Source organism: Engraulis encrasicolus, chromosome 13, assembly GCF_034702125.1.
Source record: "Engraulis encrasicolus isolate BLACKSEA-1 chromosome 13, IST_EnEncr_1.0, whole genome shotgun sequence".
Lineage (NCBI taxonomy): Eukaryota > Metazoa > Chordata > Actinopteri > Clupeiformes > Engraulidae > Engraulis > Engraulis encrasicolus.
The window spans coordinates 52,160,622-52,177,750 of NC_085869.1; the positions used below are offsets into that span (position 1 = coordinate 52,160,622).

Consider the following 17,129-nt stretch of genomic DNA (forward strand, 5'->3'; position numbering starts at 1 on the left):
GCCAGGACAACGACGACCACCAAGACCAGGGCTGGATTAAAACGATATGGGGCCCCTACGCTATACTGCCCTACAATATCAGAACGCAGTATCTTGAAAATGGTCGAAAATGGGTTTAGACCGGAAATTGGCTTTAAAATACCTTCTTCTTCTTGTGTTAAAATTTTTCGGCCCAACTTGGTCCCGTTTCGGAAAAAAACGCAAAAAACTGATTATACTGCGCTTTGTGGTTTTAGTAGGTTACGTGGTAGGCTACTAGCCAAGAACGCAGTATAATGCGATACTGCACTTTTATACTGCACTTCTCCATTGACACCGTGGTTTTGGTGTAGACAGTAATACCACAACAGAGCGCAGTATAATGATTTTTCAGCTAAAAAGTAATGAGAATGTTGTTTTTTTTGCTTTTTTCTTGTGTGCATAAATTTTCACCCTAAAAAAGTATTATATGGAAGTGTCATCACCACTTTACCTCCAACACAGTCGCGTGGACAGAAAGGAAACTTTAAAGCCTTTTTTCTCAGTTTGGCATTTTGAATTATACTGCGTTCTGAAATTGTAGGGCAGTATAGGTGGCTGTAGCCCCCCCGCAGAAGACAAATTCCACAATGAAATTAGGTAGACAGCGTCATCATGCCAAGCTAGGAATGAGTGTGAACAATATTGAAAACACAAACTCAACAGCATCCTATCACAATTTTACAGATTATCGATTTGTTCTCTACCACTTTGTCCAATCGGGGGGCCCCCCCTGGCAGGTGGGAGCCCCTAGGCTGCAGCCATATCTAGCCTGTGTGTTAATCTGGCCCTGACCAAGACATCGCCGAAAGGTCACACTCTTTTGACATTTCACCTGAGCTATACGTAGTTTCCATTCCAGGCTCCATTTGAAACAGTCTCAAGAGACAAGACGCCACTATGCTTGCAACAGGTTGAGTGGTCTCGAGAGACAACAACAATGACAGTCAATGGCGATATCTAAAAAGGTATTCATCTCTCTTTCTTCTTTGACCTGCCGCTGTGCCAAAATACACACATGTGCGTGCACGCGCACACGCACACGCGCGCACACACACATGCACGCACACAGTTGCAACCACACACACACACACACACACACACACACACACACACACACACACACACACACACACACACACACACACACACACACACACACACACACACACACACACACACACACACTCCACTCCACTGTATTTTAAAAATAGCTTCACAATCATGTCCCATAAGATGTTATGCAACCTCACTGATGCTGCTGTTTTTTTTTTTCTTTCTTTCTTTTTTTGGCATGCAAAAAAGAGGAGGGGGGAATGGAACGTGATGGGGACCTGCTCACTCCAATCTTCGGGAACAGCTACTAAATCACCGTAGTGGTATATATATTTGTATTATTCGGGCAGCCTCCAAAATTGTATTTAGAGATAAATGATGCTGGAATGCTCTTTGCTTCGAGTGGGTCTATGAATCCGAGTGGGTCTATGAATCTGGATTCCGACCAATCCCGGATGTTTGTTTTGTCCTCCCTGTGAGTTTATGAGCCGTGAGAGTTAGGAGAGGAGTGTGTGTATGTGTGTGTGTGTGTGTGTGAGAGAGAGAGAGAGAGAGAGAGAGAGAGAGAGAGAGAGAGAGAGAGAGAGAGGCCACGCAGAGAGAAAGTGAAGATGAGAGCATAGCAGAGATGAATAGAGGATGAGAGTCTTTGAAAGAGAGAGAGATGAGAGGATGAGAGGACTGCAGGACGAGAAAAAGAGAAGAGCAGGAGGAGAGGAGATGAAGTGGAGTTTGATAGCGGAATGATGGTGAAGAGTCTGGCACTTCCAAAATATTTCCCAGAATTTCGTATTGGACACGCACGCCCCTGAGTGCCATGTGCGTCGTCAATTCGCCTTTGTTGCCCCATGGACTCCGTTTAGAGATGTGTAACTGTGTGCCCTCGCTCTCATGGACTCCGTTTAGAGATGTGTAACTGTGTGCCCTCTCTCTCATGGACTCCGTTTAGAGATGTGTAACTGTGTGCCCTCTCTCTGTGTACCTTACCCCGACAGCAGGGACACGCGGGACTGACTGGGGTGAGTTATAAGGACATGGTGCGATGCATGCGTACATGTGCCTGAGTGGATGCTCATGGAATTTCACCAGGTTCGTTTGTGACTCTCTTGTTGTTTGTCCTCTTAGATCTCCTACACAATGAGATCCCTTAAAAGGACAGCAGAGGGAGGGAGAGAGAGAGAGAGAGAGAGAGAGAGAGAGAGAGAGAGAGAGAGAGAGAGAGAGAGAGAGAGAGAGAGAGAGAGAGAGAGAGAGAGAGCATGTGCATGTGCGTCTGCGTGTGTGTGTGCGTGTGCGTGTGCGTGTGAGTGGTGGGGGGGGTTAAGTGTGTTTGTGTGTGTGCACATGCATATTCGTCCCTGTGTGTGGTGCCTGTGCATGTCTGTGTGTGTGTGTGTGTGTGTGTGTGTGTGTGTGTGTGTGTGTGTGTGTGTGTGTGTGTGTGTGTGTGTGTGTGTGTGTGTGTGTGTGTGTGTGTGTGTGTGTGTGTGTGTGTGTGTGTGCAGTCCTTTTATCTCTTGCGTCTGACAGTGGTGGCGCTGTGTGCTTGTATTTATAGCGCATCTAGATAAAGAGTGCTTGTCCTAAGCCCCACCACCTCTCAATTAGCGGCGTTCCATAGGTGGAGAAGGCCAATAAGAGTGGACGGCATCCCTGGGTCCTCCGCAGTCCAGTGCTCACTGCAGGGAAGGACAGAGACAGACACCCTCCCCCCCACAACCACCACTGCCACCAACAGCGCTGAGGTAAGCCTTCTAAAAGACTTCTATGGACACCGTTGTGCTTTGATGCAACTTTTTAATCTTGGCATCATTGAATGAATGAAAAGTTATTGGAAACATTCGTTTTCCTTTTCGCATGGTAGTAGGGAGTTTTGGTGGAATTGTGTTTTTATGTTGGAATTGTACATGCAAATATGGCATGCCAAAGTATTTGCACAGCAATTGATGTGAAACAGTGTGGTCACCTGCAACCAGAGATTTCAGTCTGTTGGATGATTGAGCAGTACAGAAAATTTGGTATGAGGAGAATCTCTGGTCATCGCTTTACTCTGTTTTAACATTCTCCAGCACTCACTCACCATGCAGTAAGAATGAAAATCTCTTCGTCTCTCTTGTGGTGGTGTTGGTGTGAATATATGGGGCATCCCATTTACGTTTCATTGCTCCTCGTTTATCAGCCTCTGCAATGGCTCTTCCGCAAGCATTATGGCAAACTCTCTGCGCGTGCCTCTGTAAACTGTGCAAAGTGATTACGGTCCTTTAGCGTATTAGACTGAGCATATTCCAGTGTTGAATCGCCTCACCACTCTCTCCATCTCTCTCTATCTCTATCTCTCTCTCTCTCTCTCTCTCTCTCTCTCTCTCTCTCCCCTCCTCTCAGCTTGTGCCTTGAGAAGGATCTCTGTGTATCTGGAAGAAATCTAATAAGGAATGGGCTAAACTGAGCAAACTGAATAAATATAATTACAGCCTGAAAGTACTTCGTAATTCTAAGAAAGTGTTTCTATGTCAACTCTTTTTTTTTGAAAGATGATACTCACTGAGGTATCTGTGTGGCGGTATTGGAGTCACAGGTGTGGCTTGATTCTGTATCATGCGCAGTGTCTGATATGCTATAGCGGGCGTAAAAATGAGTCGCGTGCACCTGTCCAGCTGTGCGTGTGTGTTGTGTATGTGTGTGTGTGTGTGTGTGTGTGTGTGTGTGTGTGTGGTCCCGTTCCCCAGGGATGGTCAGGAGGCTTTGAAGAGTGTGAAATGTAGCACAGGACACAGGCATTTCACTGTAAGAAGAGACCTATGGTGTGGCCTGGACGTGCTGTGCTTGTGTATGTATACAGTATGTGTGTGCTATACATACAGTACACGAGGCAACGGGAAGAAGCTCCACTTAGTTCCTCTAAAAGCATTCCTGCTCACAGTCAGACGGGACCTCCGTTGCTCCTCCGTCCGTGGCGCTCTCTCTCTCTCTCTCTCTCTCTCTCTCTCTCTCTCTCTCTCTCTCTCTCTCTCTCTCTCTCTCTCTCTCTCTCTCTCCACATGCAGCCAGGCGGCAGCTCATTATGACCTAAATGGAAATTAGAGAGTGACGGATGACGGGGTGCAGGACTTACACGCGGTACCCTTGAGGAACCAGCAGAGCTGTATTACGTGCCTGGCTAAAGAGGGGTGGGTGGGGGGTCTTCCTCGAGGTCCTCTCCGGTTCTAATAGAGACCTTGAGTGGATCAGATAGGTCCCACATGGGGACAGGGAGGGATGGACACCCAGGGCAATAAAAATAGGCCTTAAACTACACTGTCTCTGGGCGCTCTCTCAATTCACTAATTGCGCGTAGCCTCCTGGACTTGACTTGCTTGCTGACGTGAATGGAGAGGCAGCCACCTGGCTGAAGTGTTTTAAGCTCCATAATAAAAACAAAACAAGATGCATAACTAAAGATATGCTAAGTATTAGCTGCTGGTTTGCGTTTAATATGAAAAGTAGATGCTAAACCTTTCGAAAATTTGTTCTAAGAGCTTTCCATTACTATCTTGTGGGAAAATCAGAGGAGTTAACATGGTTAGGCCTAAAACTGTGTCTAATTTGTGAGCTTGTTATTAGACACGTGAAGAAAACATGAGCCCGACATCAGGGCATTAGCGGATGAGCTTAGGTTCCAGTCTCAATTCATACTAATCAAATGTTTCGCCAATGAACTGCAGTTGCCGTTTTACAGCCATCTGATTACAACGTCCTGATAAGTTGGTTGTTTACTTTTGTGTGCTGTGAACAATTTTCTTTTTTTGCTTTGAAAGCAAGTCAAGCTCCAGTTTTTGGATAATTTGATGTGTGGGCACATACTGTTGGTGGGGTACGGTGTTAAAATCAAAATTTTCGAAGTCAGACTTTCAAAGCCAAACTCAAATCAAGTCAAAGAAAGCATGTCTAATCTGGGTCAATGCCCATTTTGGACCATGTTTTCTTCTGTAGTCTAATAATCCGATAAGCAGATAAGATACTGATATCGGGGCCAAAATTAGTCTCGGTCATGAGATGCCTGGAATCAGCTGTCAAGAGGATCTTGTGACCATTTTTGTCACAGACACAATGCCTTTAGTTTCCACAACTGTTTCTTCACCCTCAAGTGGTGGACGGAATGGAGATATGCTTGCTCAATAAATAACAAGAGGCATGAGGGGTAGACTTCTTATAGGGCTGTTCTGATTGGGCCTTGTGCGCGGTGAACACACAATGACCACCACTCACAGAGATTAATCGCAGCTGCTGGGTGTATACGTCTTCATCCCCATCCCCCTCCCCATCCCCTCCATCCTCATTCCCCATTCGTAGAAGATAGCTGGCCTGTCCATGTCCCAGAATATTCTGTCCGCATAGGGCCAGTGGGCCATCGGAGAGCCCCCCTGTACCCCAGGCTGCTGAGAGAGAGGCTTTAGTGGGGCTAAAGGCGGAGAATGAGGGGCTAATCTTCTCCACCCCTGAAAATGCTTCGGCTCTGACGAACTCTGCTGCAGTAGTAGATGGGCGAGGGTGGGGGTGGGGTGAGGTGTGGTGATAGGGTTGATGGGGGGAGCGAGTTCAAAGGCCCTCGGCCACACAGATTCACTCTCCTCCTCAGAGCTGCTCACAGCTTCGACCAGGCCCAGGAGGACAAAGTAATCTGAAAGGCCCCCCTCCCAATTCTCTGAGCATCCAATTCTGCCCACACCCCCTCCTCCCTGGGCCCGGAACAACTGATCAAGTTGCCCCCCGCCCCCCCGTCAGAGTTCCTTCTTCTGCTCCATCCTGGTAACAGCTGCCTCCCTGCCTCCCTCCCCAACTGCTGCTACTTCAAAATAGTTTGCAGTTGCACTGGTGGTGGTGGTCGGGTGGGTGTTGCCACTCAATATTTTGGGAGCACAGTGAATCCGCTTTTAATCTGTTGGCGCATGAGAGACATAGCAGGGGGGGGTTAGGAAGAAAGGGGGGTGTGAGGAGGATGAGAGGAAGATGAGCAGGGGTGGGGTTGTGGTTGGGGTTGGGGTTGGGGTTGGTAAAATGGCAGAGGACAGTGGATTGCATGCATGCGTGTCATCTTAAACACTCGACACACTTCATTTTATGGTTGTTCACAAAATGCACTCGATACCTGGCTGCCATCACTTCTGCCCATAACTCAGTCGCTAGTTATGAACAGTTGAAAGTCATGCAGTGGTCATTCCGACCTGATTTATAGAGGACACTAGAATAGAAAGTGATGCACAGGAAAACACAAGGGTAGGGATGGGAAAGATAAAGACTCACTGACAATGGCAATGAATATGATGACAGGAGATGACACTTTTAGAGGTTCATGTGGCACAGCAGAGAAGAGGTTTAGGCTATGAAAATGGAGAGTGACCACAGAGGTGCCTTTGTGAGAGCAAGAGGGTAATATAAGATAGTAAAAGTCTATGCAAAGTCTGACTCTCACACAGAGTCGAACCATGAGGGAGGAAGACAGGGAGAGAGAGAGGGGGGAAAGGGAGAGAAGGGGGAGGGAGGTGAGTGTGTGTACGTATGTGTGACGAAAAGGTATGAGGTATGAGGAGAGACAAAGAGACACAAATATGAGGCGAAGGGAAGTCCGAGAAATTCCAATGTGCGTAGTAGTATGCTTTCTCTCACTTTTCAGCCATTTCATTCCTTATATGGTCAAACTCTGGAAGGGAGATTCTTACGGTGGTGGTGGTGGTGGTAGTTTGGCGGCTGCTGCTGCCGCTGCTGCCTTCAGCTTGGCAGGGAGCAAAGCAGTGGGAGACGGCAAAGGAAACAGGAGCGAGTGAGTGAGTGTCAGCGCGCGCCAGAGAGATAGAGAGATGTAGAGACGGAGGTAAAGAGGAGGGGGGGGGAAGGAGAGAGAGGAAGAGAGAGAGGGATAGAGAGACAGAGGTAGAGTAGGAGTAGAAGAGAAGGGTAAGAGGGAGAGACTGATACAGGGAGGAGGGAGAGAGGAACAGAAACAGAGAGACAGAGGGAGGGAGGGAGAAAGGGAGCAAGCAAAGAGAGAGCAAGAGAGTGAGAGGGATACAGGCAGGAAGCCACAGAGAGGAGAGGAGAGGAGAGGAGAGGAGAGGAGAGGAGCAGCAGGCAGGCCGTGTGCGAGGGGACACAAGGGATCCCGGCGGGAGCACGTCAGCCACAGCGTCGGCCACACAGTCCGAGTCAGAGCTTTAGCCTCAGGGACAGCTGGGCAAGCAGGGGTACAGCACAGCACGGCACGGCGCGCCAGAGGAGAGCCAGAGAGGCTCATGGGAAGGCTTGACGCGCGGGAGATTAGCGGGGCCCAGACTTTAAACAGCTGCCAAGAGTGAGTGTCCTCTATTATTACTCTACATGTCACCACTGCGTGGCACACAGCTGACCACCAGACTGACACACACACACTCACACACACATGGAGACACACAGCTGACCACCAGACTGACACACACAGTCACACACACACACACTCACACACACACATGGAGACACACACACACACGGAGTGACACACACACACACACACAGAGAGTGACACACACACACACAGAGTCACATACACACACAAACACACACAGACACACAGACACACTCACATGAACGTACAGGTGGACATAGAGAGAGAGAGAGAGAGAGAGAGAGAGAGAGAGAGAGAGAGAGAGAGAGAGAGAGAGAGAGAGAGAGAGAGAGAGAGAGAGAGAGAGAGAGAGCTATAACAAGGAGTGTATGATGTTGATGGATGCATAGCTCTGTAATTTGCTCGGCTGTAAGGCTGGCATTCAACTGCAAAAGTGCCATATTGAATTACAGGGTAGAATTGAATTTCACTGAACAGTGGCAATTGGGGTATGATTTGCACAGTCCCTTAACAAAGTTTTCTTTGATTGTGACTGATAAATTAAGCAAGTGTTCTCTAAAGGAGAGCTTAACTCTCACAAATAAACACAAAACGTGTTTTTCTTCTTTCTTTCTTTCTTTCTTTCTTTCTCCTTTATTTTTTTACTCTTGCGGTGTCCTAGTTGCCCTCCCCTGCAAATTCTTCTGCCTATCTGCTGAGCGAGCGGTGACACGAGTGACGGAGAAGCCTTTGCCGCCAGAATGACTGAACGCTACGACTGCCACTATTGCAAGGAGTCCCTGTTTGGGAAGAAGTATGTGCTGCGGGAGGACAACCCGTACTGCGTCAAGTGCTACGAGAGCCTCTACTCCAACACCTGCGAGGACTGCAAGAAGTCCATTGGCTGCAGCAGCAGGGTAGGAGTGATGCACGCATGCACGCACGACCGCACACGCACACGCACACACATAATTGACAGTAGACTTTTTAAGTGAAAGCCCCATTGGGAAACTCCAACTCCCATTGTCATTGTGACACAGCACTCCACAGCACACAAGTGAACACTGCACACAACAAAATTGCATTTATGCCTCACCCGTGCAAGGCGTCACAAGGCGCCCCAAGGGAGCAGTGTGGCGGGACGATACCATGCTCAGGGTATCTCAGTCATGGAGGAGGATGGGGGGAGAGCACTGGTTAATTACTCCCCCCACCAACCTAGCTGGTCGGGATTCAAACCGGCAACCTTTGGGCTACAAGTCTGACGCCCTAACCACTTACCCATGACTGCCTTTTGACTCGAGGGTGTCAAGTTCTAATCGAGAGGAGAAGCTCTATTGAGGCATAACAAATTGAAGTTTGAATGACAGGCCTGCTTCTGTTGTAAAGTGGAGCCCATGGCATGCAACCGCGCACACATAGGCACGCATGCACACACACACACACACACACACGCGCACACTTGCAGACAGGGCCGCTGACAGCTTTGGCTGGGCCCAGGACAAAACATCTGAAAGGGCCCCAAACCCAATCAATACAATGTAATGAGGACCCAATTCTGGCCCCCCTCTTTCCCTGGACCCGCGACAAGTGACCCCTTTGTCCCCCCTGCCAGCTTCCCTGCTTGCAGACACACAAGTCACTGGGGATTGTTGTGCATGGAACATTTAGTGCGACTAGATACAGTAAACATGCATGATTGCCTGGTTTCACCTTACAGTGTTTTTGACCCTCTGGGCTTCCCGTCCACAGGACCTGTCCTACAAGGACCGCCACTGGCACGAGGACTGCTTCCACTGCTTCATGTGCAAGCGTTCCCTGGTGGACAAGCCCTTCTCCACCAAGGATGACCAGCTGCTGTGCACCGAGTGCTACTCCAATGAGTACTCCTCCAAGTGCCATGAGTGCAAGAAGACCATCATGCCTGGTAAGCAGGGACGGATCGTGACTCCATGGGCCCCTGGCCTCCTCTCATTACCAAGCCGCAGAGGGGTTACTTTACACACAGGATTTCCCATTTGCTTTGGAGTTACAGGAACATTGCCAAAGCAAATTAGTACTAGTAAAACTCCTCCTGGTATGGCTACATTGCCTATCCTGTCTGGACAGTCAGGGGCAAGCGGTTAAAGATTAGGAATTATTATATTGAATTGAATTGAATAATTAATCATTTAATTGAACCCAGGGTGAACCTATCACAGTCAGGCATTATGACTTAACTTGATTAGGATGCAGTGGTTGAATTTCCTGCACAGGATGCTACAGGAGGCAGGTCCACCTCTAATTCATGTCATCCTTTCCTTCTGGCGTCGAACAGAAAAAAAAATGTTTATTATTCCATAACTGAATAGTCACACCAAGTAGTCCAAGTTAGACTCTGTAGTTTTTAAGTAGCTAATGTCTGTTCGATGCAGTAACATGTGTTATCAGCTACAAAATCAAGTAAACAATAATATGCAAAAAAGCAGAGTAGCTCATTCCAGAAGGTGGTTTCATTTGGGCTATCCAAACTTCCTGTTTACAGATTACAGATTTTTTTTTGAGAAAGTGCGATCAACTCCCAACTGTTTCTTGCAAGGTCTTCGGGTGCGAGCAAACAGCAAAGTTCATGTTTAGTAAAAAAAAAGCCGCACTCTCGGATGTAATTCTTGCAGTTTTAATCTACTGGGTTAGCATGACAGACAGATGTTTCGGCCCTAAGCCTTCTTCAGCATCAAAGACGGTGCAGTACTGCAGGTGACATTAGGTGACATCTATGGTGCACTGCAGCAGCTCTCCAGCCTTGCTGGAGAAAACTGAATGACTGCTGCTAATAAGATAATGAACTCTTCAAGGTGACCAGACATCACATGGAAAATAGCGGGCCCTTTCCCTGTATTTACCTTGAGTAAGGGGCCAGGGGACATTGCTATTTTTGCACCTAATATCATTAAGTTAGCGTAAGACTTGCACCGTAAGTCATGCTTTACCATGGAAATTTGGGGAAAGAGTGGACTCCCTTGTATTTTACTGAGGACAGATCACCAAGACTGAAGGGACTGTCCCTGTAAACTGGGGACGTCTGGTCAACATGTCTGTGATGATTACCATTCATCCTGGTCATATCAAAAGAGTTCAGTGGTGAACAGCTGGGCTACTGTACATGTTTGGTGCTTGAAAGGCGCTTCATTCCTCAATTAAGGTGCTTCATCAGTACTGGGTGTCTGGGTTGATGACGTTAAGGGCAGACTGAATTATCTGCTCTGGTCTGGTTAACCTAGAATGCTGGGAAGAGCCAAACTTCAGACCAGCGTTATGTAATGGTGGCCTGGGAAATCCCATGCTGCTTTGTACAGTGGTTCCGATCTGAAAAACAGCATGGAAGCTCATCCCAAAATGCTAGCCTGAATGTAGCCAATCTGAGAACGGGAAAGGGTGGACAGATGATGACACGTATTACTCTACAAACGGAAGCTGACACAATTGGCTATGGGCTACGTATAGGGCCAATAAACAGCCATTGGCAATATCAAGTCACACCTCCCCTACTGAAAATGGTCTGGTGATGGTCTGGTGTGAACCAGGCAAATGTAAGTGTGGTAAAAGGAGAAGAGATCACGTGAAATGGCTGTGTCGGTCACCTATTTTTGGGCGCAGAGAGAATGCTCACATGACCTGGCCTCATGATCAGTACCATTTTCACTAGTTGCAACCCTAAACTTGAACTTTTATATTGACTTAAGGTCCGGATCACATGCAGATCCTTAACTAAAAAACAAGCCAGCTCTTTGTTGCTCACCTCCTCTCAAATGGTCTTTGGCCAAGTGTCATGCAAGGAGTTTTTTGGGGGGAGATTTCCCAGCTGGCCAGGCATCCGAGAAGTTTAGGAACATTTTGTGCCTGTTTGGGTCTAATAGCACATGTCCCGTGCCAAACAGTTCAAATAGATTCAACAAATCAAGTCAAGTGCACTTCCCCATTACAATCCCTTCAGCTGGTTAGCGTACACTGGGACACATTAGTGTACACATTAACCATTGTTTTACTGCTGCCAAAATGTATGAATTTTTGAGCATGAAAATTCACAGTGCAATATAGGGAAGCAGTCTTTTTGTGACAATGTCACCACACAACAAAACTGTCTTTTGTTAAGCTCCACCTTGCAAGAAAGAAAAATTGTTAAATCCTATATCAAATCTAAAAAAAACATTACTGTGCAGCACTAATCATTCATTAATTCATGAATTAATTCATTAATTCATTCTTTCTTCCTTTCTTCCTTTCTTTCTTTCTTTCTTTCTTTCTTTCTTTCTTTCTTTCTTTCTTTCTTTCTTTCTTTCCCAAAGGCACCAGGAAGATGGAGCACAAGGGGAACAGCTGGCATGAGACCTGCTTCACCTGCCAGCGCTGCCAGCAGCCCATTGGCACCAAGAGCTTCATCCCCAAGGACAACTTCAACTACTGTGTGCCCTGCTACGAGAAGCAGTTCGCCATGCAGTGTATCCACTGCAAGAAGGTTGGTGTTTGGCCTTAGTTTGATAAACTACATAAACCCACCTAGCTGCAAAAAAACAACAACAACAACATTTTGACGGGTGTATTGGTCTAGTGTAGGGTTTCTCAGCGGGGGGCTCTAGAGCCTCACAGGCAGGGGGTTGAGAAGGACACAACTGAGAAGGGGGGGTATAAGTTGCCATTGGAGGCATTAGTCAATTTTATTTTTTTAGTCCTAAGGGGGTGTTGGCAGGCTTTTGATGAGGTCAAGGGGTCGTTGGGAGGCTTATGATGAGGTCCAGTGGGTGTTTATCCAAGAAAGGTTGAGAACCCTAGACTCACACTAGGGGAAAGTAGTAGCTGGGCCCTGACTATTACAACACTCCTGCTATCTATTTAGTGTTTTTTTTTTTATCTGAGTAATGAGTAGTTGGAACGGGCTTAGTACGGTGATGACATGCACTATTTGTTATTTATTATTCTATGCATGTTACCATTGATTGACACAGGATCCAGTACAACCTGCTCTCAGTATAAAAGTTGCTACTGCAATGATATGAAGCAGTTTGTCATTCAATCTCTATGCACTGCAAGAAGGCTGGGATGCAAGAGTACGACATCTTCTACTCTAAATCCAAAAGTAGGCCTCTACCAGCATGGTAATGACTATGTGTATGCATAGTTTAGGACCAAGCACAGAGCAGAATGCAGATTTATGGCTTTTCAAAACAACCACATTTTAATTCATTTGACTTTGACCTTCTCTTGCAAATGTCTTCTTCTTAACTGGCCAAATGATGGGGGACTGCATGTTCAAAAAAGTACTCCAGTTGAGTACAGCACTGATTTGGGCAAAATAACAAACTGCAGTGACAGAATTAAAATGGAATGTCAATCCCGAATTCAACATGTAGAAAATTCTTTAATCTGCTTTGGCATTTTATTGCCCTGATTTTTTGATGTACCAGTCTGATGACTTTTGTGCTAATTATGGTCAGCTGGTTTGGAAGATAATTGTACCTGTAACCAAGCAGGGTCTATGCTTTCTTTAGCCAGTTTGGACAGCACTGTGAAAACATAGATTTCAAGCGATCAACAAAGACTCCTGTTTCACTTTAAGTCAATTATAAGTCCAATCTTACCACATTTGATATGCTGACCTTTTAAGACCTTTACACACACATGAATGGCGCCTCTTTCCTTAGGTCACGCACAAAGATAACGGTCAGTTCCGAGAGCGAGAGAGAGCGAGAGAGAGAGAGAGAGAGAGAGAGAGAGAGAGAGAGAGAGAGAGAGAGAGAGAGAGAGAGAGAGAGAGAGAGAGAGAGAGAGAGAGAGAGAGAGAGAGAAGATAGAGACACAGGCACCCAAGTCTCATGAGTACAACATGCCATCTCAGGATGGTGTTAGAGCAAATTATGCATGAGGGGTGTCCTCCACTCAGCACAGAGCTATAAATGGAGAGAGAGACACTGGCACATATGCGAACGTCGGGAGAACGCCATGTGTAAATAAAAAGAAAACATTCCGATCCTCAAAGAGGATGGTTCATGGTATTAGTCATGTCTCTGTGCCTCATGTACGTACACAGTGGCGGAACAATTGCAGACATGGCCCCAAGGCACGACAATGATAGGGCCCCCCCATATGGTCTCCGAGGTCACAATAGGGCCCCCACCACCAATGCAGGAGGGCCCTGGGCCCCAGGGCAAATGCCCTGCTCGACCCCCTATAGCACCGCCCCTGCTGTACATACATTCCGTGGCTCTTTTCGAAAAACAAATGATGGTGCCACTAAAGAATACTATTGCACATCCAGCACAAAACTCTTCCACTTTAGCAGCAGATACACAGATACAGCAGATACAAAGGGGTGCCTGTTCCCTGGCCCAGGGAGATAAGAGAGGGGGCCCATAATCCTCATTACATTGTATGTATTGGGTTTGGGGCCCTCGCAGATGCCTTTGTTCCGGGCCCAGCCAAAGCTGTCAGTGGCCCTGGGCCTATGACCTGTGGGCCCCTATATAGAGTATGTCGGTGTTTATCCTAATATCACAATTTAATTACTTCATGAAGATAGATTTGGTAAAAGTGGGCCCCTTTGTAGCCCTGTTCCCAAGGTGATTCCTCCCCACCCAGCCACCCCTGCTCCCTCTGCTGATGTATCATGCAAATGGGCCCAGTGGGCGCCATGTTTGGTATACCCGAGCTGCCACACCGCTCACCAAACAGACTTCTCCATGTCACTCACAATCCAAGACACTCGTCACTCACTTCTCCATGTCAGTCACAATCCCAAACACTCGTCGCTCACCTCTCCAAGCCACCGACACCTCATTACGACTTGTTGCCCTATCTCTTGCCTCACCCCCTGCCGCCTGTCTCCACCCCCCCTCTCTCTCTCCTCTCAGCCCATCACCACCGGCGGGGTGACATACCGTGACCAGCCCTGGCACAAAGACTGCTTCCTGTGCACCAGCTGCAAGCAGCCGCTCTCTGGCCAGCGCTTCACTTCCCGCGATGACTTTGCCTACTGCCTCAACTGCTTCTGCAACCTCTATGCCAAGAAGTGCGCCTCCTGCACCACCCCCATCAGTGGTATGGCACACACACCACACCTTCACCCACCCTACTGTATAGACACACACACACACACTGAACTTTATTGATGGAGAAAGCATTTTTGGAAATAAGCTTATTTTACACCTCTCCTTCAGTTAAATGATTTTTACCTTTCTCCTATAGGCCTACTTGGCTACTTACAGTTGTTCTCTCAGTCTCACAGGACTCAATGTTAACTGCTAGCTTGGAGGTAAAATTTGCACTGCCGTGCTCAGAGAACAGTTGACAGTACAGGAGAAAGACAAAACTCAATCATTTAACTCAAGGAGAGGTGTAATTTCCAAAAATGGCGGTGGTGTAGTCTACGTAGAACGCGGGTATACGGAGTATACCCACTTCTAAATTTCAGGGATTTCAGTATACCCACTTAAAATTGATTGATCCATTGTTTTGAAGAGCACAAATATATACAGTATACCCACTTCAAAAAAATGCTAAAATATACAGTATACCCACCATAAAAAAGTAGACTACACCACTGAAAAATGGTATAGTATCACTTTAAAGTGTAGACTATACATTGCTGTCATTTTTTCATAATACGATCTATGCCCACCCATTCACATTCAACATCTGCCGTTTTTGGATGTTGGACATAATAGAGTAAATACATTATTTCACCTTTACTTTGTTGGGCACAAGGTGCTATCAATGGTTTGATTTTTGATGAAGCCATGCATCTAAGCAGAGCAGAGAACACGGTTGTGTGAAGTGTATGGACTGTGTATTAACCAGCACCACTAAGCATCTCTAAGTTTGGAAAAAAGAGGATGACCCTAAAAATGTATTAAAATGCTGACATAAGGTTATTTTTCCCCATATCTGTAGGCCTACACATGATTTGTTAAAGGATGGCTTTGAGTCTTTATTCCTGAATTGCTGGTTGTGTTCTAACCATGTGTGGCACCTACTCAGGTCTTGGAGGCAGCAAGTACATCTCCTTCGAGGAGCGCCAGTGGCATAACGACTGCTTCAACTGCAAGAAGTGCTCCGTGTCCCTGGTCGGCCGTGGCTTCCTGACCGAGCGTGACGACATCCTGTGCCCCGAGTGTGGCAAGGACATCTGAAGGGCAGAAGGAGAGAGATAGATGGAGAGAGATACAGTAGAGGAGGGCCCATAGGAGCAACATGTTGGGAGAATTCTAAAGCAACCAGACACACAAACAAAAATGGCCGCTGAAACAAGAATGCCGTATGAAAGTGATATGAGAAAGAGAGAGAATGGGATTGTATATTTAGGCATATGCAGACTGATTCAACTATAGCTAACTGACGAGTACTAATCAGTTAACATCTTTTTTTTCTTTTTTTCCTCTTTGGCTTTTGCTCAGAGGCTTTTCATGTGCACTGATATGACACTTTCAGCAACCAAACACAAGAAAAATACCAAATACAGAGATAGACGACAGCATAGGCTATATTTATATATATATTTAAAAACTATATACATATATATTTTAAAGCACAAATCGGTATAAATCTATTCAGACAGCCTCATGTCCTCTGTCTACCACCTTTGAGAACGTTTTAAGCAAGTCTTCAAAACTGTTAGTCATGAATTTTGTAGTCCTCTGAAGACTTAAAGCAAAGTAGAACAAACTAATACTTTTTTGAATTATCTGGCTTTGCTAATGCAGAATAAACACATCAGTCTTCCTATGTGAATTACTTACACTGTGAAAGAAATACATCCCAACTACCAAGAGTGCCTTGTTCATGACAACCAAATTTTAAATGTACCTTGTATTTGAAGACTTTAATAAACTATTAAAAAAACAGCAAAATGTGTCTTGCTCTTGGATGATGTTTGATCATTAAAACAAAAATGAAAATAAAAATGTAAAAAGAGAGGATTCGAGCAAGCAATTCACTGCAACTACTTTTTTTTTAAAAGACTCCCAACACCATTTTCATTTCTCCACTTTATTGCACTAAAAATGCTTTCCAATTTTACTATATAAAAGTTCTTTTTACACTTCATCACACTGTTTCCGGATGTCTATGCCCAAGTCCATCCATGCTGTGCCCTGTGTTGCGTGTGCAGCTGTTACTGTATTTGTGCATATGCACTCCCCTTGTCAGGGGATATGTGGATCCACAGCATTCCCCAACCCACCAAACAAGTCATCATAGCGTTAGACAAGTCTCTCTTTATGATTCATTTGCAACCAAATTGCATTAGACAGCAATGAAAAAATACGACCTCCTCCGTGTTAGGGAGCGCCGTCTCTCCTCGAACTCAAGTCTGAGGTGAAAGTCAAACTACTTCCTCCCCTCTTTTCCTTGGGCCTATGACCTTGTGACGGTGGGGCTCAGCGTCACTGATGATCAAAACGCTTTTATTTTCCATTCTCTCATTTGCAATTGGGATATTGAATGGGGAAAAGCCTCCCACAAGTTGCTCTGTGCTGATTGACAATGGGGAAACTCGTATAATTTTCTCTGCAGAGGCTTAGCAGCACTAAGGCATTAAGCCACAGGCAAGGTTGGGAAAAAGTCATTTGACTTGCATCCGTAGTGTGTGAGGGTATCAGGGAGATACAAGTCTTACAAAGAGTTCAGCTGAAAGCAGAGGTCTGGTGGATCCAGTTCAGAAGTCAAATCCCTGCCACACTTTCAATCCAAC

General features: G+C 46.3%; 1 protein-coding gene across 2 annotated transcripts; it reads left to right on the forward strand.

Moving 5' to 3' along the window:
• The first annotated feature begins 1,726 nt into the window (after positions 1-1,726).
• fhl2a (four and a half LIM domains 2a) lies at positions 1,727-16,306 on the forward strand. 2 transcript variants are annotated; one of them, XM_063214230.1, is made up of 7 exons: positions 1,727-2,093; positions 2,633-2,819; positions 8,091-8,325; positions 9,161-9,335; positions 11,734-11,903; positions 14,293-14,479; positions 15,419-16,306. In XM_063214230.1, exons 3-7 carry the CDS (start codon positions 8,170-8,172, stop codon positions 15,568-15,570), a joined length of 840 nt encoding a protein of 279 aa, XP_063070300.1. In that variant the 5' UTR covers positions 1,727-2,093; positions 2,633-2,819; positions 8,091-8,169; the 3' UTR covers positions 15,571-16,306. The 2 variants fall into 2 exon arrangements, with proteins under 2 accessions (XP_063070300.1, XP_063070301.1); XM_063214231.1 differs by lacking the exons at positions 1,727-2,093; positions 2,633-2,819 and adding an exon at positions 7,077-7,399.
• The last annotated feature ends 823 nt before the right edge of the window (positions 16,307-17,129 follow it).

Coding starts and splice junctions, on each gene's coding strand:
- fhl2a (XM_063214230.1), top strand. CDS start 8,170: ATGACTGAACGCTACGACTGCCACTATTGCAAGGAGTCCCTGTTTGGG. Junction 8,326..9,160: donor CCATTGGCTGCAGCAGCAGG/GTAGGAGTGATG, acceptor TCCCGTCCACAG/GACCTGTCCTACAAGGACCG. Junction 11,904..14,292: donor AGTGTATCCACTGCAAGAAG/GTTGGTGTTTGG, acceptor CTCTCCTCTCAG/CCCATCACCACCGGCGGGGT.